Genomic DNA, 22,606 nt, shown 5'->3' on the forward strand with positions numbered 1-22,606 from the left:
CCCGCCCCGGCTACGCCTTCCTTTCTCATGCCCCTTCCCCTGGTTGTGACGGGCCCTTCCTCCGGCCACTGCCACCACCTCTCGTCTGTCCCCGACCTTCTTCCCCTGGCCCCGGGCGGGCTCCAGCCGCCCAGCCCGGACTCCCGCCCTCCGTCCGCGACACGCAGCCCCGCGGCCACGCGCCCCTCACTCACTGTCCTGCTGCGGGGTGTCGCTGCCGCTGGTGAGTCCCGGCGACTCCAGCAGGCTCCGGCCCGCTTCGCCCACGCTCTCGTCCGCCTGCGCCGCCACCATGTCCCCGGCTTCCTCCAGGTCTAGCAGGTGACTGACGGAGAAGTTCTTTTTCGCCTGCAGGGTGTCGAGGTTGCCCGGGCTGTCCAAGCGGCCGCCCAGCGCCGGTTGCCGCTCCAGAACGTGCCCGTAGCTGGAGGTCATGGTCTCCCCCTCCGATCCCACCCACCCCCCTCTTCCCGCTCGAATCAACACCAAACGCTGTGGGCGCGAGGGGGGAGAGGAGCCGAGTGGGGAAGAGAGAGGGGGGAGTGGAGAGAGAGAGAGAGAGAGAGAGGAGGACAAAAAAAAAAAAAAAAAGCTGAGAGAGGGCGGGGGACCCCCTCGTGCAGAGCAGAGCGTTCTCCACCCGCAGCCTTTAGCAGCCTCGGTTGCCTTCCTGAGGCCAAGTCCGGCGCAATCCAAAGAGATAATCCACACCAAAAAAATAAAATTAAAAAGTCACCCTACGTTCAAGTCAGGAGAAAAAAAAATTCCGTCCACCTCTCCAAAGGCGTCCACACGCACACACTAAAAATAACAGTAAGGGGGAGAGCGCAGAGCCGAGGCCGGCAGGGCGGGGGAGTCAGGCGAACGAGAAGCGAGAAGAGGGGTGGCGGAGAAGAATCACAGCGGGTTTTTTTTTTTTTAAAGGTTAAAAAAGTTATTCCCAGGCAAGAGTTCAAGCACCAACAGAAGAAGGCTTGTTCCAGCTTTAAAACATCTTCGAGAAAACGTGTCCCCCCTCTCTGCACTCCTGCGGATTCTCAGGAGTGACTAAAGTTTCAGGAGCAGAGGGGTGATGTCTTGCAGATGTATTGGAGAGCAGGATTCTCACTTTACTTTTCGTTAGGAGGAGAAAAAAAAAAAAAAAAAAGACTTCAGGAGTCCGGAGGAGGGTGGTGGTGGGCTTCCCCCCTCTCCCTTCTCTCTCTCCCCCTCTCCTTGCCGAGCTCCTTTTCCCTTCTCGGTTGGATCAAGAAGCTCTGGCACTTCAAAAGGCACAAACTGGCATGCGGAGGAGGCTTTGTAGGGGATACAAGCAAATTGGAGACCCCAGGGAGGGCAGATCTCGACTTAATAGGAGCCTGTAATTACGTGGCAAAGCCTTTGTGCGGCGCCTGACGTTTTACAGACCCCCTTTCTCCATCGCAATCTCCTTCTTCCTCCTTTCCCTCGGACCGAAAAACAGTCTGATTAAGAAAAAAACCCCTTTGCCAACATCTGAGCAAGAGAGAGAGAGAGGGAGGGAGGGAGGGAGGAGGGAAGGAAGAGGGAGGGAAGAGAAAGCGCGAGAGCCCCTTCGGATTTTTTTTTTTTTTTAAGTAAAGGTCTAATTATCATTCCCTTGCAACAGTATCACGGGGAAGAAAGACGAACTGAAACCCGCAGTCCCTTCCAACGGGCTGATTGTTTTGCTCCTGCGTTAACTCCTCTGGATTCGCTTAAGATCCTGTCGGAAAACTCATCTGCATGTTTTGATAACAGCTGCGGGGAAACTTGTTGGGGAAAAATCCACAACCGCCTCGATCAAATTTTCTTCTCCCTCTGCCTTTTAATGTTTGTAAACGCTTCCTTGCTGTTCTAACAGTTTCGGGGAGGGGTGGCGGGTGGGGAGCGCCCGAGAGGACGTGGGAGAGAGAGAGCGAGCGTACGCGGGCTACGCTGGCTCCGTAGAGACAGCCTATTAAATAACGCAATAAAATAACAGGAGCGGTAATAACGGGGCTCCCCCGCGCTTCTTCCGCGGACGAAGGCAGACTGGGGGAGGTGATCGAGAGAGCACAGGGTCTATTCGAGTCTTCTCCCTGCGTCCGCTAGGAACACCCCCCCTCCCCGCCGCCCCAGGCGGTAGGACATTTACATATTTCTTTAGCTGGAGGAAAGGACTCTAGGAGTCTATCATAATTGCTCCCCTCTCCCCACAATCCGGCCAATTTCGTAGCCTTTTTTGGTGGGGCCAAGGTCGCTTGCCCAGATGCGGAGCAGGCAGGGCGCTCGCCCGAGAGGCTGGTGCGTGGCTCGGGGTCCAGCCCGGTGCCGTGGCGTGGGGCGCGGGGCGCGGGGAAGGAGCCCGGCCGCCGCGGATAACGCTCTGTCGCCTGTCTGTGAGCTCTCGCTTGACAGAGGACAGAGAGGTGCCGAGCGATTTTTTCATGACCTGTTGGAATTTGGTAACAGCTTTAATAGTCTCATTAGAAATGAGTTACTATATGACGAGTAAGTAAAATATTAAGTGCTTATTTGTGGCGTTTTATGTTCCTTACACACACACACACACACACACACACACACACTCCTCACCCCCTTGATTACTAGACTTTTTTCCTTTTCTATTCTCCTATAGCCGAGAGGCTCGACTGGAGAGAAAGAAGGGTCCGAGAGTGTGTAAATGGTTTCTGGGCTCCAAACGGCCATAGTGAGCCCAGAACTCCCAGCCCTGATCTGGGAAAAGCACATTTGATGCCATCAAAGGGCTGCAGATTGAAACCAGATGTGCTCGCCTCGGTTCTTTCCATGCATTTAATTAAGGAGCCGGGATGCAGGAGACTTTTTCATCATTAGTCCACCCGCTCCCCCTCCTCTTTCCGCCCCCGCCCGCTCGTGCCCCCGACCGGGAGCCCAGAGCCCGCCAGCACCGCGCGGTGTGCCGCGCCCGTCGCCGTCTCCCCAGCGGCCGGGGCTCGGAGCGGTAAACATCTGTCCGCGGCGGGGCCCGGGAGCGGACGCGGGTGGGAGGCGAGCGCGTCCCCGGTGGGCCTGGAGGGCCCGCGGCCAAGCGGCTGCCTTCTGCACGGGTTTCCACCACCGCGGCCTCCGCGAGCCTAAGCCGAGCGCCACACGTGTCAGTGCCACCGGCTCCAAGGGACGCGCCCGAATCGCGCGGAGAGGTTTTCACGGGCGTCCTGCTGGCTGAGCTCGGGCTGAAGACCCAGGGACCGCTTCTCCCTTCCCTCCGCGCGCCAGGCGCTGCTGGGGTTGTCCCCAGAACCGGAGCAGGCCCTGGCCTCTCCCTCCTTCCCCACCCTCATCCACACAGTTGCATTTTAACGCTCCTTTCGTCCCTGACAGCGCCCGAACTGCCCTTTGTGACAGAGGTCTGGGGACGGGCCAGGGGCTTCTGATACCCGGGCTTCGCTGCTTCCCTTGGCGACCTAGCGACTTCCAGCTGGGGGCAGATCGCCTATCAGAGGACACTGCCTTGTCCCGGGTGTGCCGTCAGCCCGGTGGGTGACCGAGAGGCAGCGCCACGGATGACAGATCAGAGACGTTCGTTTGGAAACTTAAGCGGACGTCACCGCTTCTACCCCACCGTGTGTCCTCCTGAGGGATCAGGCGCTCCCTTCGTGTCACCCACTTGTCCTTCGTGTAACATTATCAACCGATCTCAGCAGTGGCACCTAGGATGCTAACGGTTTTAACGAAAATTTATATATCACACATATACGAATACGTCGACCGAATACGTGCATGTATATGTGTGACATATAAATTTATACGCATATTCCTAAATGTCTCTTGGACTCCAGTAGCGGCGACTGTGTGGGCCGCTCCAGCCTGGGCAGCGCCGCTCCCGCCCGTCCGCGCGGGGGTGAGGGAGGCAAGGCCCAAGGGCCCCTCTGCAGGAATGGAGGTGGCGCCTGAAGACTGTGGGGGCAGGAGGTAGGGCGTTCTCCAAGCTCAGAAGCTGGGACCAGGGGGCACACTCCCGGGGTGCCCAGGGAAAGGGAGGTTCCTGAGTTGGGGCAGTGTCTCCAGGCAGGTGGCGCGGCCCGCTTTCACAGTTCTGGCCGGCTTTTGGGGGAATCCTATGGAGGCCCCAAGAATGCCAAGGGCTTTTGGAGATCTTAACCCCTCCCGAAGGCGGCTCCTGCCCAGGGCAGCCCTAGGCCTCAGCTGCAGGGACCAAGCTCCAAAGTCCTCCAGCTCCCGCCCAGCTTACAGCTCAGTGTCAGACCAGCAGAGTGGGCTGGGGGAGGGGACAAGCTGGGAGGGTCCCCAAGAAAGCATATCTTCCAGGTATAGAGCCTGCGGAATTAATTTTTTTTCTTTCCTTTCCCCCCCGCCCCTATTTATAATTACTAGTGGATCAGACCCACACCTTGATAATGTTTCCACATTATCAATTCGTTGAGATTCTGGACTGTAATTTTAAAAAAAGAAAAATCAGGATAACCTTACAGGGATGGATTCCAGACCAGGCAGCGAGCGCATTACCCAGTGAAAGGCGTGAAAGGTGCTGGTTCCTGCTGCCAGCTGGCTCCGTGGGAGAAGGCTTTCCGAACCCTCAGAACCAGCGCCCAGCTCGGGCACTCGGAGGCGCCTGGGGCTCCTTCTCAGAGCGCCAGGGTCACTGCGCCAGGCCCTGCTCCTGCTCGCTAGAGGGATGGAGGGAGGGAAAATTGGTGGACCAAAGTGTTCCGCGCTCAGGTTGCAGTAACCAGGAGGCCCGAGCACCTTTAGGATTCCAGACCCAGCATCTGGCAGAAAGATGTCAGGAGAGGAGAAGCCGTGCTCATCTCCCAGGCAGGTCTGGCCTGGGGACTTCCCAGGCCCCAGAGAACCGAGCCTGTTCCCTTCCTTAATCACTACTTTGCTTCCCACCGCGACTTCCTTTTGGGAGCTTTGGAAGGAGAGAGTTTCTAACTCAATCTCTGAACCCACATAGATCTTTCCTTGGCATTCCCTTTGATTTCCATCCATCAATCAATACTTATTAAAAATCTGAAGCCCTGGGTGATGTAACCAACCAGAACCCTCTTCCTTAGGACACTTCCAGCATCTGCCGGTGGCCTTCCAACCCTTCTTTCTGCTTTACGCTCCTTAAAATAACTCCTGTGTTCGTATTCCTCCCCAGTAAGTGGGAGCAAAGCCGGGACTAGCAAGGAAACTTGCTAAGAGATCAGACCAAGGCAGGAAGGAGGCTTGGTTCCCAGCCATAGGCCCTTGGGTGGTCCTATTTGCAGTCCAGTTTGGTACTGATTATGCCCGCCCCGCCCCGCCCCCCGCCCTGTGCTGGAAGCTGGCAGGACTCTGCCCTAGCTGGTGAGCAGGATGCCCCCACCCTAAGCAGGTTCCCCTCTGAGATGGAAGCCGGGACTTGTACACCCTGACATGTTAATTGGCTGACATGATGATCACATGTCACAGTTCACAGGTTCCATGACACATAGACAAGAGAATAACACCCTCGTCCACATAACAACACTCTCAGTTGACAACCTAGTACATATTCATTTACAGTGAGCCAGGAAAACGGCTGAAACGTAAGATGCGCTCTACGGGGTCCCCGTACTTCACTGTTTGAGCAGGAGACTTGATGCCAGACTCAGAGAAGCTCTCCTTTGCCCCTCCCGCTGTGGTTCTTGTAATTTTAAGTGGCATTTCAGGAACATTCCTCCTATGCGTGGGTGAATGCTCTCCACCCGCTCCCATCTCCATCCCAAAGCCTTACCAGAATTATTTTGACATTTTGTAATAATCAAATGAAGTAGGACTAAAAACACATTTCCAAGTAGTGAGCTGGTAATGGGTCCACATTACAGGCTCGGAGGCCCACGCTCGTATTCAGTCGGGACCTAGCAAAGCTCACTGGGGCTGTCTGCTCCTCGGAGCCCTGGACGCTGCTGATCTTGCAGGCAGCGCTGAGCCAGCTTCAGCTAAAGACACCAGTGACCTGCACGTTGGCAACGGCTGTGGATACTCTCGGATCTCGTCGTGCATTTCTGCTGTAATGGACGACATCGAGCACTCTCTTTCTGAAATTCCTTCCGGTCCTCTACTTCTCTGACCACTTCTTGGTCTTCAGAGTATTCCCTGCCCTCAGCTCACTCCTTAAAGATTGAGATTCTCCCGAGTTGCCCTTCATTCTCACTCTCCCTTCCAATAAACCGGTTGTTATTAGAAGGTCTCGCACATTTTTATGAATTAACTACCATCTGCGTGTCAACGAGTCTAAAATCGAAATCTCAAGCTTTGCCACCTACTCGCTGTCACCTTGGGGGAACTGGGCAAGTTACTTCTCTCAGCCTCAGGTTACTCACCTTTTTGATAAGGCTAATCATGGCTCCTGCCTTGCATATTTGTGAGAATTAGATGAGAATGCTTGTAGGGCATTTAACACAGTGCTCCGCACTTAGTAAGGCAACCAGGGTGGGGGAGGGGAGGAAGAGAGAGCTGTTTTCTTGTTGGACATGCACATCCACGGAGGAACTCTGCAGTCAACATATCAACAAGCCGAACTCACCTAAACTCCCCACGCTCCTCCCCTTACCCGTAGGAAACCGAGGCATTACCTCAATGTCCTCCCTCTTTGACTCCACCTCCCGCTCACCCAGATGGCCACTAAAGTCCGCCTGTATTATCGAGCTAGCATACCCTGTGACTGAATGGTCAACAGTGCTTGTTGAGTTGGAACCGAAGATCAAGAAATACCAAAGTAAACGAGCAGGCAACATCACATGTGAGTGTGTAGCTGTACATAAAAACTAACAATAAGCAGTCAGGATGGCCACAGAGGAGATGTAAATGTGCAGGTGCCATACCTTCTCCATCCCAAGGAACTCAAGCCTTATTCGCCGGGCAGATTCAGATGCACCGCAAATGGCTGTTGGGAAGATAAGAAAGAAAACAAACATGAAATGCCTCGCCACAGTCCACATCCAACCAATGTGAGCCCCTCCCTCTGCTCTTTGCCTTCCACTCAGATGGCCCAGGTCACAGGCTCCTCTGGCCTCCGCAGAATAGGAGGTAAAATGCTCGCTCTCTTCCTATGTTAGGAAAATCCTTTAGGGATGGGCATATACATGTGACTAAGAAGCTTAAAACTGAGAATGGTTGTAGGCAAGCCGCAGCACACAGAGCTGCCAGGAAAACCATCACCGACCCTCCCGTCAAGAGCCCGAGCCTTGTGGGATCCTGCATCACACTCTGAGAACTGGAGAACCCGTGCGCTCACTGGATTCTCGGCCCTGCGTAAGAAACCTGAGCTAAGGTCCCAGGCTGGCTGCTGCCTCTGCAAGCTCCCCAAGCTCTGGGCCCTGAGCTCTATTTCCAGGCCAGCTAAGTGGGATGGAATCTTATAGGACAGGTATGAAATGCTTTGGGCCTGAGTAAGTTGGCCAGTTTGAAACCCATAAGGTGCTTCAGCTGACTTTAGTGCTTATTTATAGCAAACCCAGGGGTGTGTGCCACTTGAGATCACCTTCCATGGCTTGCTTCTCTCACAAATCTGGCGCCAAGCACAACCCGTTCTCCTCCTGCTTCCTCGCCCGCATCCTTCCATCAATCTCGGACTTTCTAAACAGATCTCTCTCTTCTCTTTTCCCAGTTCTCCTGTTGCCTATAATACTAGCTCACAGGTAAACAACCAGGCTGGGTGCATCTTCTGTTGCCCAGTTATACTTGTTAAGTTAGGTATAAAATTTACTCTTTTTTACTCCTGTTTTTATCATGTTAAGCACATCTGCCTTACTTCAAATTTTGCTCCACAGTAAATAGTAGTAATGGATTTCAGTGACATTTTTTTTCTTGCTTGCCTCAAAAGGGTGCTGCGAGATAACGCGTGTGTGAGGAACTAGCAAACCAGGCGTGACTCTGTATAAGACCAGGTGCCGTTATCGTGGCCTGACCTCCAGTTGTCACATTTTCCTGCCATTCATCTCTTGCTTTTCATCACTACTGATAAGAAGGAAGAATTTATATAATGGAATTTAGAAACCTGATTTTTAAAAAAGTCTGAAATAATATATTATTTCAATACTTTGCAGGTCACGAACCTATTACTTCAACACTTTAAGTCACTATTCATCTCTCTTATGCAATAGATACCTCTGCTTTTCATGAATCCAGTGTCCAGTTCTGCATTTAACATACATGCTTAAAACAAATAACCTGCTTTTGCCCCTCACTGTTTCATCTTTTCTTCTTTCTGGAATTTTTCTTTTGAGCATCTTCTTTAAACCAGAAGTCTGAACTATTTCCTTCAAAATTTGAAAGGTGAGACTTAGTGATTACTCTAATTTTCATTACTGTTGGGTATCTCAGGTTCCCATGAAAATGATTAGACAGGATCTCAGATAACTAATTTTATAATATCGTGGACCAAATGATGTAAGGTAGGAGTTCACTATTACCAGATAGTCATAGCCTTGCATGATGGGAAGAGTAGAGGTTTCAGAGGCCTTGGAAGTAAATTCTTTGGTTCTGCCTTTCAAAATCTCTGAGCACATTACTTAGTCTCTCTGGGCCTTACGCTCTGAGCCTCAGCATCTCAGAAGACCGATGGAAAAATGTAAGATAACATAGGCAAGATAACCATTCAAAGAAAGCCTGGCAAAGAGTAAATATTCAATCAAAGTTAGTTCAGATTTTCCACACTTGGCTGTGATGTGGTAGCTTGTAGCAGAACAACAATGTTCCCTCCAAGAGCAACTAGAAAACCTGAAGTATTATATCTCCTCAGCCCAAATATCGGAGCACTCCCAAAGACCTGAAAAATCATATTCCAGAGAAGGATACCCTTTGCGGTAAACCAGACTTTCTCCATCCCCCCTTTATCTGACACATTTTGCCATAGAGCAAGAGAATGAAAAAGGAGAAAATACCTACTAAGAAGCACAGAACCCAGCAGAGCTTTATACAGTTGTACGGCCTTGCAGAAAGACAAGCTAGAGTTTGGGATTACTGAGATCTCGTGGAGAAGGGAGGAGGAGGCAAACGAGACCAATATTCACACCATTTTCCCCCTCGAGGGATTTGCCAATTAAACTGCACAAGGCGAAAGGGTAAGAAGTGTAGCATAAAGTGAATTAAAAGCAGATCAGAGATCCTTGCAACCTGACAAGGCCCAAAAGACCGAAATTGAAGGTCATGATATACCAAGGAGGAGAATCCACAAGAAACCCTCAGGCTCTCTCTTAGGAAATCTAGAAAGCTACACCCTAAGAATGCAAGCAAAATTAGATGCAGACTGAACCTTACCAAGACTGAGTTCAGCCCTAGATCAAACTGAGCTGATACGCCTCTCTGTTGCCTTCTATGATAGGTCGAGCCTTCTCTGGAGGAATATGACATTCAGAGTCACTATAATTTTCACATAAAATATCCAGCATTTGATTTTTTAAAAGCAAGACATATTGAGAAACAAGACCAAGAGAAATAAAACAGGAATAGAAATAGGTGGTCCAGATATTAAAGGTGGCAGATATGGACTTAAAAGTAACAATAATGAATATAATCAAAGTAATATATGATGAGAATTTCACCATTGAAACTATAAGAATCAAATGGAATTTCTAGACTGAAAAATATAACAACTGAACTTAAGAACCCAGTAGATGGGTTTAACTGGATATTTGGCACAGCTCAAGAAAGGATTCAAGAGCTGAAAAATAAATCAGAAGAAAATATCCAGACTCAGGCATAGAGGAGAAAAAAATAATAGGAAGTAGAGAGGATTCTGGGAAGATGGAGGAATAGGAAGCACCAGGAAACTGTCTCCCCACCTAGACAACAATTGCACTGACAGAATCTGTCCAATGTAATCAATTTAAAACTCTGGAGTCTATTGAAAGTTTGCAATGTCCAGGGAAAGGCTTGGACGGTAAATTGAGGTTAATTTTGGTCAATTTTAGCTCTTTGCAGAGTAGCAGCCACCGACCCCCACCCTCAGCCCATGGCAGGCAGCTGTGCACATGTTTCTGTAGTAGCTACACACAGCTTGTGGAAGCCTGAGTGGGAAACAAGGACCCTAACCTTCAAATATCAGTGGTCTGTACTCTAATTGCTGATTGTTGTTTCTGGTCACAGAGGTGGTGGCAATCGTTGTTACACTTCCCCCATTGCTGCAAGTCCTTCCCTCAGGCTGAAGCGACTGCCAGGGGATGTAAGTGGTCAGCACCCTTCCTCCCCCTTCATTTTTCACTTTTCACCCTTTTGGGAGACCCATTAAAGATGAGAACATTCTAAAGCAACTATATATACAGGAAAAATTAGAAAGTGACCATGCATGCCCAGGATAAGGTGAAGGCTCAGAATGGCCCCAAGAAAATCTTAAGTTTACACCTCCGGCTGATCCTTGGAACAAAGCCGGTCTACAACAACAAAAACAACAATAACAATAAAATTGGCAAAGCCTGGGGAAGGAGGAGAATTTGATTTCCAGAGTTACTACATTATTAGATTCAAATGTCTAGTTTTCAACAACAACAACAACAACAACAAAAAATCACAAGGCATACAAAGAAACAAGAAATAATGACCTATTCAGAGTGAGAAAATGTTCCTGAAAAAGATCTGATGGAAGATCTACTAGACGAAGATGTTAAAACGACTGTCTTACCGTTGCTCAAAGAACTTAAGGAGGATGTCGAGAAAGTCAAGAAAATATTGTATGAACAAAATGAAAATACCAATAAAGAGATAGAAAAGAAAAAAAAAAACGAAAAGGCAATTCTGGAGCTGAAAAGTACAATAATTAAAATGAAAAAAAAAATACACTAGAGGTACTTGAAGGCAGATTTGAGCAGGCAGAAGAAAGAATCAGCAAACTTGAATACAGGACAATGGAAATTATCAAGTGTGAGGAACAGAATGCAAAAATGAACAGATCCAAAGTGACCTGTGGGACACTATCAAGCAGACCATCTATACATTGTTAGTGTCCCAGAAGAAAGCAAAGAGAAAGGGGCAGAGAGACTATTTGAAGAAAGAAGGACAGAAAATGTCTTAAATTTGATGAAAGACATGAATATAAACATCGAAGACAGTCAACAAACTCCAAGACAAGCTCAGAGACCTACAACCTTATAACCAAACTTTCAAAAGCCTAAGACAGAGAATCTTGAAAGCATCAAGAGAGAAGACTCATCGCTTGTAAGCAATCCTCAATAAGATGATAAGTAGTTTTCTGTTATTGTTTTTTTTAACCTTTGACCACTTGGAATATATTGACCCACTGCCTCTGGATCAATATATTCCAAGTGGTCAAAGGTTAAAAAAAACAATAACAACAAAAAAACTGTCACTAAGAATCCTAGATTCAGTAAAACTGTCCTTTAAGAGTGAGAAGAAAATTAAGACATTCCCAGGTAAATAAAAGCCGAGGGAGTGTGTTACGACAAGAACTGCCCTTCCAGAAATGTTCAAAGAAAGCCTGCAGAGCGAAACGAACGGGAATGGGACAGTGACCCAAAGCTATAAGAAGAAATAAAGATCTCAGTAAAGTTTCAAACATTTGACCTATAATAATAGTAATAATTGTTATCATTTGATGAATGTGCCTAATACTGTGCTAAGTGTTTTATACCCATTATCTCATTTAATCTTCACAATAATCCCAGAAAGTAGGTTTTACTATCCCTTTTTACAGATAAAGAAAACGAGGGTAAGTAATTTCCCCAAGGGGGTCACTTGGTGATGATTAGAACCAGATTCTCTCTGACCACCAAGCACGTGCTCTTAACTACCATGCTCAATGACTGCTGGCATGCATCAGTGATTTAAAGAAACACCAGTTCAATGGTCTAAAACCATAAATGTAAGATTTAGCATAAATTTAGCCCCGAGAATTTGGTCCCTTCTCTTAGCCTCTACTTTACCTTCACTTGACCTTCTTGAGTCACCCTACACTATACTGGCAATTTAAAAACTAGAAATACTGAGAGACAGGAAAAAATGGCATAGATGATAGAGGCTTTGTTCATCCCTCTTATGACCAAATCAAAGTTGTGACAGAAACACGGAGCAAACAGCAAGAAAGTCACCTGGGATCTAGAAGAACAGAAGCACTACAACTAGGGAGAGAAATAATTAATCACCCTACAATGGTAGAAGGTAGGAGGGTGTGAAGACATGAGGCTGCCCAGTCTCTAGCGGCTGAATGGGACAGAGGCCATGGCAGCTGCAGGCACCTCTTAAAGGGGGCCATGTCATGAGAGGACTTTTGTGGTGACAGACCTGCTCTCTCTGAGCACCAGCACCGGGTGGGCTGTGCGGGGGTGCGCCAAGGACTTACAGGGGAACACTGAGTTGTTGGAGTGAAGGCCGGAGGCGAGGCTCTCTACTGGGCACAAGTGCCAGTGGTATCCATTGTTCCTCTGTTGGGTTCTCTCCAATCCCAGCGTGTGGACTCAGCTCCCTCATAGCTGAGACGTCATCAAACTGGATAACAGAGGTCGCTCTTCCCAGAGGATCCCCTGAAACTCCGCCTCCCCTAACTCACAGCCCCACTCAAGCCACATCCAGGTGTGTCCTCCGCGAGTCAGGTGCTCCTTGTTGAGCAGCACCAAGACTCACACTGGTGGCAGCTGGCCTTGGTTTCTGGTGTGGCCTCTTGAGGCAACTATAAGCACAGCTTCTGCGGATTGCTTGCAGAATCTTAACAGGTAGCCCTGGAGGGGCACAGGGTGGGACTAAACTTGGCCTGCAGCTGAACCCCTCCCAGGACTGTGCCACTGGACACCCACTACACAAAGCCCTGCTAATAACACCAGGAGACTTAGGAGCTTTGTGTAGTATATAGAAACAGACATAGAAAGGCAGCCAAAATGGGAAGGCAAAGAAGCAGAAACCATATGAGAGAACAGAACAGAGATCCAGAATAATGGAGTCAAGGAATCCAGCAGATGCAGAGTTCAAAACACTGGTTATAAAGATGCTCATGAACTTGGGAGAAGAGTAGAGGAACTCAGTGAGAACTTTAACAAAGAGATAAAAAAAAACATAAACATGGAAATGGGAATTATAAAAGGGAACCAGTCAGAAATGAAGAACACATTATTTGAGATGAAGAGTATATTAGAGGGAATAAACAGAGTGGACAAAGAAGAAGATCGAACCACTGATATAAAGGATGGGGAAGCCAAGGACATTCAATCAGAACGGCATGAAAAAGGCCAAGACTATAATAATAATTTAAAGAGCCTATGGGACACAATTAAATATAAAAATATCTGTGTCATAGGGGTACCTGAAGGAAAACAAGAAGTTGAAGAGCTATTTGAAGAAATAATGATGGAAAACTTCCCTAACCTGGTGAAGGAAATAGACATACAACCCCAGGAAGCTCAGAGAGTCCCAAGAAAGAGGAACCCAAAGAGGCCCACACCAAGACACATCATAATTAAAATGCCAAAGGTTAAATACAAAGAGAGAATCTTAAAAGCAGCAAGATAAAAGCAGTTAGTTACCTACAAGGGAGCACCCATGACTGGCAGCTGATTTCTCAAAAGAAACTATTCAGGACAGAAGGGCTTGGCAAAAAAATATTCGACATGATGAAAACCCAGGATCTACCACCAAGAATACTTTATCCAGCAAAGCTATCATTTAGAGTCGAAGGACAGATAAAGATCTTCCCAGACAAAAGTAACCTGTGGGAATTTATCAACACCAAGCCAGTATTACAGGAAATGTTTGAGGGAATTCTTTAAGAAGAAAAAACATGTATCAAAAACATGAATAAAGAATGGTAATAACTACATTCCTATCAACAAGTACCTCAAAAAGAAAAGAATTGAGTGCTCCAACCAAAAGATAGCGTGGCTCAATGGATAAGAAAACAAGACCCCTTCATCTGCTGCCTACTCACTTTGGATTAAAAGACACGCACAGAGATTAAAAGGAAGGGGATGGAAAAAGATACTGCCTTGATGGATATAGAGAGTATTGCACTGAATGAAATAAGTCAGATAGAGAAAGACAAATATCGCACGATCTCACATACATGTGGAATCTAAAAAACAAAGTAAACAACAACAACAACAAAAATGGAAATAAACATCTAGGTACAGCGAATATTTGGAAGGCTACCAGATGGGAAGGGGGTCATGGAGGATGGCAAAAAGGGCAAAGGGATTAAGAAGTACAGATGGATAGTTACAAAATAGACAGGGAGATATAAAGTGTAGCATAAAGAAAATAGTTAATAATGTAATAAAAATGTAAGGAGAAGTGGGGTACTAGATTTAGTGGAGTGATCACTTTGTGAGTTATACAGATTTCTAATCACTATGCTGTACAACTGACACTAATATATTAATGTATGCCAACTATAGTGGGAAAAACTCATTGAATTGTACAATGTATATATGAGCAACTAATGGTCTATTATATTTCAATAAAGCTGCAAAACAAACAAACAAACAAAAAAACACCTAGAAATACCATGAGGAAGAAGAGAACATCGATCCCTTTGCTCTTCTCACCAAAGGGTCTATATCCTCAAATAGGATTTACCATTAAATGTTTTCGACCCTGTCTTTGCTTTCTTCTCTTGGAGATGGAGCAAAGAGGAAAAATTGTACATCCATACTTACTATTTGTTCTTGGTAGAACAACGGAAAAGAAAGAATATTCAAATGTCTGCTTAGATATCCTATAAATCAGAGGGTACTTATAATTATTTCTTCTTTTTACCTTTCTAGCCACCCCTTTTTTGGAAAGATGCCAGGTTCTTGTTTGTAATAAGAATCCTTTGCCATGTCACATTGGGATACATGTTGTCATCAGCTTGTTCCTCAGCTGCCAGGAGCCAGAATCCTGTCCTCAGACCACAGGGAAGACTTGTTATCACGATTCTGCCCTTGGATTGTGTTGATGAAATATGTTCTTTGTGGAGATAACAGCCTCAATTGAAAAATGAATCTGTACTTACACAGGTTAAAGAAGAATTTGAGCAACCGAACCCTGCTACAGCAAGAGGACTCATAGAAACCTTGAACCCATGACTCCTGAGAACAAAGGAAGCTTTATTGAAGATCAAATAAAAAATATAAATAGTGAGTCAGGCAGCACATGAAATGAAGATTCCAGCATTTTTTTTCTACTAATATTGCTTTTAATAGTACTTGAGATTAAAGGTCAAACAGAATTCAACACAATGACCCTTGTAAGGCTTGATTTTGTATATTTGCAGATTCTAACTATTCACCTCTTCGCTCAGAACTGTACTTCTCAACAAGATGTCTGTCTTCATCACATTTTTCATATCTGTTATTTCAAATACTAATCAGTAGAATGTCTATTTTTAAAACAATCTCTCAGACTTTTCTGCATTAGATGCTCATTCATTCACTTACTTTCTCACTCAGCATGTGTTCAGTGCCTACTGACCCTGAGGATTAAAAAAAAAAAACAAAGTTACGCCTATAGTATGTTCACAGTCTAAGAGGAGAGATAAACAAATTGATATGTAGAAAATTATTTGTGTGGCAGAGTTGATGATTAAACACTATATTTTTCAAATTAAAAAAAGTAATTTCTTTGATTTCTAAAACCGATCTATTCCCCTAGCCCTTCATCCAGCAGGGCCAAAAAAAAAGTTTCAATTCAATAATTAATGGCATCTTAGACTCCTGGGGATCGAATAGTCTCTCACAGGTAACTCTGTCTCTTTGGGGATGTTGATGCTCAGTCTTTCAGCTTGCTTCCCTCCCCATCCCCTGGCCCCCAGCATCCTCTGTGATAGCATGTGAGTATATCAGGGACTGTTTTCAGGTCTGAGAGGCTGGGGAGAGGGAATCCAAGTACCATAAATAAGATCTACGATCTTATATCATTTGAGTTTAGTTACCTCCGTATCTCAGGCAGGAGTGAACTAACTTGCTAATGAGTGTGTAACATTCTGTTAACAGAAGATAGACAAGTATTAGTCAAAGAATATTCTACTGGCTTCTGTGATTGGTTGAACAAAAAGGAGTTGAATTGGTTGTGGTTATTACAATCAGGTGCCATTTATTACTATAGCTTATGCCAAAAAGAAAGCCACAGAAAAGCAGAAATAAAATAGGTCTTTTCTGACAATTAAACAATAAAGTTAGAAATTACCTTTAAATAAGTATGAAAATAAACTGCAACTAATGGAAAAAAAATTAAATTAAAAAAATATATGAACCTAAGTATAACTAAAGCTAGAATTATAAAATATTTAGAAAATAATGTAGACTTCCATTAAACATGGCAGGCTGAGTAAGCAAACCCAAAGTCAAGGAAAAGGAATCCCTTGAGTCAGGAGTTTTCCTCTGGATTTTTTAAACAAAAAATCTTCTTGGCCTTAAGTTTTCTTGATTTCACTATTTATTTGAATAAATATGAGTTTGTTTTATATACCTACTGAAAATTTTATATGTTCCTTTTCATGTTTTTTTTTCTTTTTAATTCTGAAAAATTCTTAGTTACTGTTCCTACCATCATTGTCTTCCTCTATTCTCTCCGTGACCTCTTTCTGGAAATTCTTTCAAATCTCTATTGAATCGGTGATTGCATCCTTCATGTTTTCTAACTTCTCCATCATATATTCTGTCTCTATATATCTCTGTGTTGTGTTTTGAATGGCTTCCTCAGATGTATTTTCCAATTTATTCTCTCTGCATCAGAATCTGGTCTATTGATCAACTCATCTACTGAGTTATTTTATTTCACTCATTATCTAAGTTGAGTGATTCTTTTTCACTCTCTCTTGTTCTTGCCTAATGATTTTTATCACCTCTTTATTTTTAATATAGTGAATAGATTTATATCTATTTCAAATTGTTTTGTTATCTTTGCTAAGTTAAAAAACTTTCCCATTTATGCATCCAGTGGTTTTTCTTCAAGTTGGTTTGTTCATTTTTAATGTTTGTGATTTTTTTAAATGAGTAACTATAAAAATAATTACTAAACTGGTATAATTAAAAATCAAGCTTGACCAAAATCTAGACAAAAATGGCATAAAAAAATAAGACTGTGGAGTTAAATCATTTTAAAGTTTTTGCATTGTTTTGATGGGAGATATAGATAATGATTAATTTTAGGCTTTGCTACATCAAGTTAAATTAAGTTTATATGTCACAAATTAGAGGTTAACCACTCATTAATATAAATATAATGTGCAATTTCAAAGCCACTAGGGAAAAATAAAGAATTAAGAAAGTTCAATAAAGTCAATGGAAAGCAAAAAACAAAAAAAATATAGAGAAGCATGGTAAATAGAAAACACAAAACCAAGAATATCGGTACTCGCAATATTACAAACAGATCAGAGACATCTATTAAAAGTCGGAACTGGCCAAACGATGTTTAACGGAAAAATCCAGTGACAGGATACAACGAGAGACACACATAAAGTATATTACTTTATGTAAATAGAAAAAAGAAAGTCCTAGGGATGTATGGACAGCATGGTGACTGTAATTAACAATACTGTATTTTGCATTTGAAAGTTGCTATGAGAGAAGATCTGAAAAGTTCTCATCACAAGAAAAATATGATAATCAAGGAGCAGTGATAGATGTGATGAAGGATCATTTCACAATATATACATATATCGAATCATTATGTCGTACACCCAAAACTGATGCACTGTTATATGTCAATTATATCTCCATTTTTAAAAAGTAAATTATACCTAAAGGCTGAAAAATGAAAAGGATGGATATATTACTAAAGGAAGGGATTCAATAAACTGGTTTAGTCACATTATAGAATACCATGCAGCAGCTAAACACAAATGGTCTCTCCATATCAATATGTATAAATATATCGATCAATCTATATGTTCATCTGCATAGTTTTCGAAAATACATTGCATATGAAAGATGCAGAAGTATATACATCAGTATGGTAGCGTGTATGTACTTAAAAAAAACATACAAAGCAATACTGTATGTTGTTCGTGAATTTGTAGTTTTGTAAGATTTAGAACTGTAAAATCGACAGATTCCCCTCAAATTTATGATAGTGGCTGCCTTAGGGAAGGAAGGAAAGGAATAGTCATGGAACAAGAAACAAAGATAACTTCAACTTCATAATGTTTTATTTTTTTTGCCAAAAAAGAAGGAAAAGTAAAGAATAATAAATGCACTATTTAATAAATTAGTACTAATAGTAGGTACATTTAAAGAACACATTATACATGCCCAATAGGTAATATATACAATATATAACATTACATATAATATGTGTTAATAATATATAATATTTTATATAGATCTCAGCCTGGAGAGGCGACCAAAGCTGTATTCAGAGCAAAGCTATAGTTTTGATCCTAAAAAGAGTAGAAATATTTACTAGATCAAAATTCATGGAAGAAAATTCAAAGAAATTTAATAATTGTCTCTTCAAAAGAAACTGGAGCCAAGTAATTTTATGAGTACATGCATTCATGCATTTAGGGAACAGATCATTCTAGGCTACATCATGAGGCATGGGATTGTTCAGTTATTTTAAACTATGCATATTACATGTTATGTAATATGCATAGTTTAAAATGTTATGTAACATGTTGTACTGTTCCAGAACACAGAGAAAAAGGGAATGTTTTCAATTTCTTTATATATATGTACAGCTAAAACCATCCCAATACCAAAACCTTATAGAGAAAGCACAAAAACCAAAAGACTCACCAATTTCCTGAGGAAAATACTAACAAAACAACTTAAAATATTTATTAGAAGACAATGTCAAAATAGGATTTATTCGAGAAAGAAATGTATGCTTCAAACTAGGGTATGTATCACCATTATTCATCAAAGCAGAAGCATCAGAAGAGATACTGACGAAGCTTTAATGAAATTCAGAACTTATTCTTGATAAAACTTTTAAAAACAGGATTAGAGAATGACTTTTTAACATGTAATATGCATAGTTTAAAATAACTGAACAATCCCATGCCTCATGATGTAACCCTCCAGAAATTCCCATTAAAGTCAGCAAGAGCGAATGGAGACTGTGATCACAAAGATTGTGTAAGACTGTTCAGGAAATGCCAGCAACACAATTAAGTAAGAAGACTATGTAATGGTTTAATAACATTAGCAAGAGAAAGCAAATTTATCAAATGCTATAAAATGATACAATTGTCCACCTGAATAGCCTGAGAAAATCAACAGAATAAAAGCCTTTAAAATGAATGAGTTCAATAATGTAGCCAATTACAAATTAAATATTAAAGGCGCCGCAGCTTTCCTGTATTCAAATATCCTCAGAATATATAATGTTAAATAAAATACTCTAATCATAATGGTAATGGAATGTCAAATACCTAAGGATAAAATGAAAAAGAAATAAGTACGGCTTACAGAAAGGCGAACTACAAAGCACTACTGAACGAAATTACAGACTTGCTTTGAAGTAGACACAGCACATACCCAGATGAAAATAGTCAATCTGTTAAAAATGTCAATTAGCCCTAAATTAATCAGCCCTAAATTAAATTAATTAGCCCTAAATTAAAATAATTAGCCCTAAATTAAAATAAATAAACACTTTATTTATTTTTTTTGCACTTTCCTAAATTAATTTTAGAGCTCAGCTAGAAGAACAAAGGTACAAGAAGAATTTACTTTTCTAAAGGGTATTCTGGCAGATTGTATCGAAAGCACTAAAAAAAAATTGTGTGCTTTGACGTAACAATTCAGCTCTTGGGAATATATTCCTAAAACATAATCAAATAGGAGCACCATGATCCACATATAAGAATATTCACAGCAACATTTTTTTATAATGCAAAAGTGTGGGAAAAACCTAAATAATACAATAATAATTAAATAAATTATAAACATAATTAAATACTATGCAGCTATCAAAATCACGATGTCACAGTGTAAGTATTATGTGAAAAATTAGGCAAAATATTTATAAACTACATATTTGCATAGATATGAGACTAGAAGAATGCATGCAAAATATTAAGCAGTCATCTTTAAGTGTTGGGCTTTTTAGTGATTTTGTCTTATTTGTCGTTTGGTTGTTGTTTATTTCTTCCCAAATTACATGCATTTCTTGTGTTATAAACAATAAATAAAAGTCAAATAAAGACAATAAAAAGAAATCATTCTATAGCTTTAAGAAATTAAATCCTGCCAGTTTTCTTTTTTTAAAATCACTTGCATCAACCTTTTCTCCACAGATGGACAGGACCACTGAAGCAATTTCCTAACAAGTTACTTTGTGGCCAACACCTCTCGACTCTGCCAAGAAGGCGGATTTCTTGAAATGCAGACATGATCATATTTGTCTCTGAACATTATCCAGTGGTTCCTTACTGCCTACGAGGGAGGTTAAGCACCTTTGCATAGTGACGGTGTGCGCTTCCTCCCATCAACCGCATTAACCTTCCTCTGCCGCCCACTTGTCTATAATGATCATCCCACCAAATTTGCTTAGGATGATCTTTTGCTCATTCTTCAGTTTCAGAGTCACCTCTCACAAAGAGCACTTCCTGGCCTTTAAAGAATATTTCTGTCCTTCGCTTCCCTTTTTCTACTTTCTATCTGAGCCCTCACTTTTTTTTTTTTTTAATAAGCACTTATATATTTCTTTACATAGTTCTTAAAAAAATCTGCCTCCATCACTATAAAGTATCTTCATGCAAGCATGGACTGAATACGTCTTGTTCCTTATTTTAAGGAATTTGTTTAATAAATGAATACATAAATGAACCCTTATTCTGAATGGAACTAGTTTCAGCTCTCTGAATGCATCAAGCTATTTCGGCCTCTAAGTTTGCATGTTCAGTCTCCTCTCTCTGGAAGTCATCCTCCTTCAGAAAGTCTGGTATCTTGTCACATCTCACGGCTCAGCTCGAGCACTGCTTTCACTGGGAAGCCTGGTCCAGTTGACCCCTCTCATCTTCGGGTCCTGCAGAACCACAGCTCATCCTCTTATCATCGGATCTATCACATTCTATTGCTTTTATCAGTTCACACATCCGCAAGCTCCTAGAGAGTGGAAGCTCCTGTTGGGCAGGGATTGGTCCTGACCGATTTCTATTCCCCTGGTGTTTAGCACAACACAGAGTTGGCCATCAGCAATCAATCAGAGCTGGCTGGATGAATGAAAAAATGAGTTTCTCTGAAATGCTTCATAGCATTTGTGACTTAAATCTTCATTTTATTCCAAATGATTCGTATTAAAAATCACGACAGGATTAATTCGTAGTAGGAAGAAAAGAGCTTTCCAGAGAAAACTTTGAAGGACACTCCATCTCTCTGTAATCAATAATATTTGTTAAAATAACACTCACGTCTCTATCGCATGGCCCTTGACAAAAACCAGCAACAACTACAAGAAATGGCAGTCGAAGGAAAGGTTAAATTCATCGACCAACCTTAGCCAAGCACTGACTGTATCACAGCCGCGTGGCCCTTTAAAAGGATTTAAACTGGGCACTGTCCGGAATCCCCAAATCGTTGGTTTATATTTCATTTTAAAGAACTGCGCTAACAATCTGCTCAGCACCTCTGAACTGAAGGCACCCCTGGCCTTGATGGGACCAAGCCTCCGAAAAGCAGCCTTATTCCGGAGGGACTGGATGTCTTTCTCTTTTGGTTTTGGGATCATCGTTGTGCTTTCCACCTCCGGCCCACAGAAGTGATGTTACTTCCTCGGCTTCATACTCACACAGTTATGCAGACAGCCTCTGGTGCACAGACGAGCATAAAGCAGCCATCGTTGCAGGTGCAGAAATGCTTTTATAATGAATTACTGCCTCCTCACTGGGAACCAGGACAGACCTGCTGTGTTTGTCACTCTTTAGTTATTAGGCAATGTCTGCAGGCACCCAAGATTTCTATTCCACATTTATCCTCTTCTGGAGCAGAAAGCAAGTGCTCTAACAGCTGTGTGTATTTGTTTTCTTTGGGGCAGATAGAGGCCAAAGAAACCACAAAACAGTCTAAATCACAGTTCTTCCTTCACTTACATCAGGGCTACAGAAGCAGGTGCACAGTGTTTGTTTCTTCTGGGTGTATAATAAGTTCTCTGAGTTTTTATATTAATAATTTATAAGCAGCCTATCAGTCCTGTCATAGGTACAAGTCCGAGTGCTGTCTTAGCTACGCTATAGCACTGCTTTAAAGGACACACCTGATGGGTGTCCCCGCCCTGTATGCCTGCTTCACATCAGTATCATTATCCCTACTCTCACACTGGAGGATCCACGAAGTGAGGAGTCACTGCTCGATGGAATGCGTTGAACTGAGAGCCTCGTTCTAAACATCTTAAATTCCAAGGAGCCAAAGGGGTCAAACCTTTTGAAGGATGATTTCACTGGATGAAGCATTCTAGGTTCAGAGATGTTCTCTTTCAACACATTAAATACCCGCTTGTGCTCCTTCTTGCTCACGTGGCTTCTGAAGAGGAGTCTGATGCAATTTCTATCCTTGCTTCTCAGTAGGTAAGGTGATTTTTTTCTCTCTGGTGTCTTTCAAGATTTTCTCCTTGTCTTTGATTTCCTACCGTTTGATATTATATGCTTTGATGTAGATTTTTGGTTTTTATCCTGCTTGGCATTCTCTGAGCTTTCTCAATCTGTGTTTGATGTCTATCAACAACTTTCGAAAATTCTCAGTCATTC

At 43.1% G+C, this 22,606-nt stretch overlaps 1 protein-coding gene across 3 annotated transcripts in view; it reads right to left on the bottom strand.

Moving 5' to 3' along the window:
* The window catches only part of PRRX1 (paired related homeobox 1), a 70,708-nt gene extending 68,836 nt beyond the window's left edge, over positions 1 to 1,872 (bottom strand). Inside the window, exon 1 of one of the 3 annotated variants that reach the window (XM_011371715.2) lies at positions 195 to 1,872. In XM_011371715.2, the coding sequence (XP_011370017.1) occupies positions 195 to 435 (241 nt within the window). In that variant the 5' untranslated portion in view covers positions 436 to 1,872. The remainder of the gene's footprint in view (positions 1 to 194) is intronic. The other 2 variants (XM_011371714.2, XM_011371716.2) reach the window with 2 other exon arrangements.
* Between the last annotated feature and the right edge of the window lie 20,734 nt (positions 1,873 to 22,606).

This window comes from Pteropus vampyrus, unplaced genomic scaffold, assembly GCF_000151845.1.
Source record: "Pteropus vampyrus isolate Shadow unplaced genomic scaffold, Pvam_2.0 Scaffold194, whole genome shotgun sequence".
Taxonomy (NCBI): domain Eukaryota; kingdom Metazoa; phylum Chordata; class Mammalia; order Chiroptera; family Pteropodidae; genus Pteropus; species Pteropus vampyrus.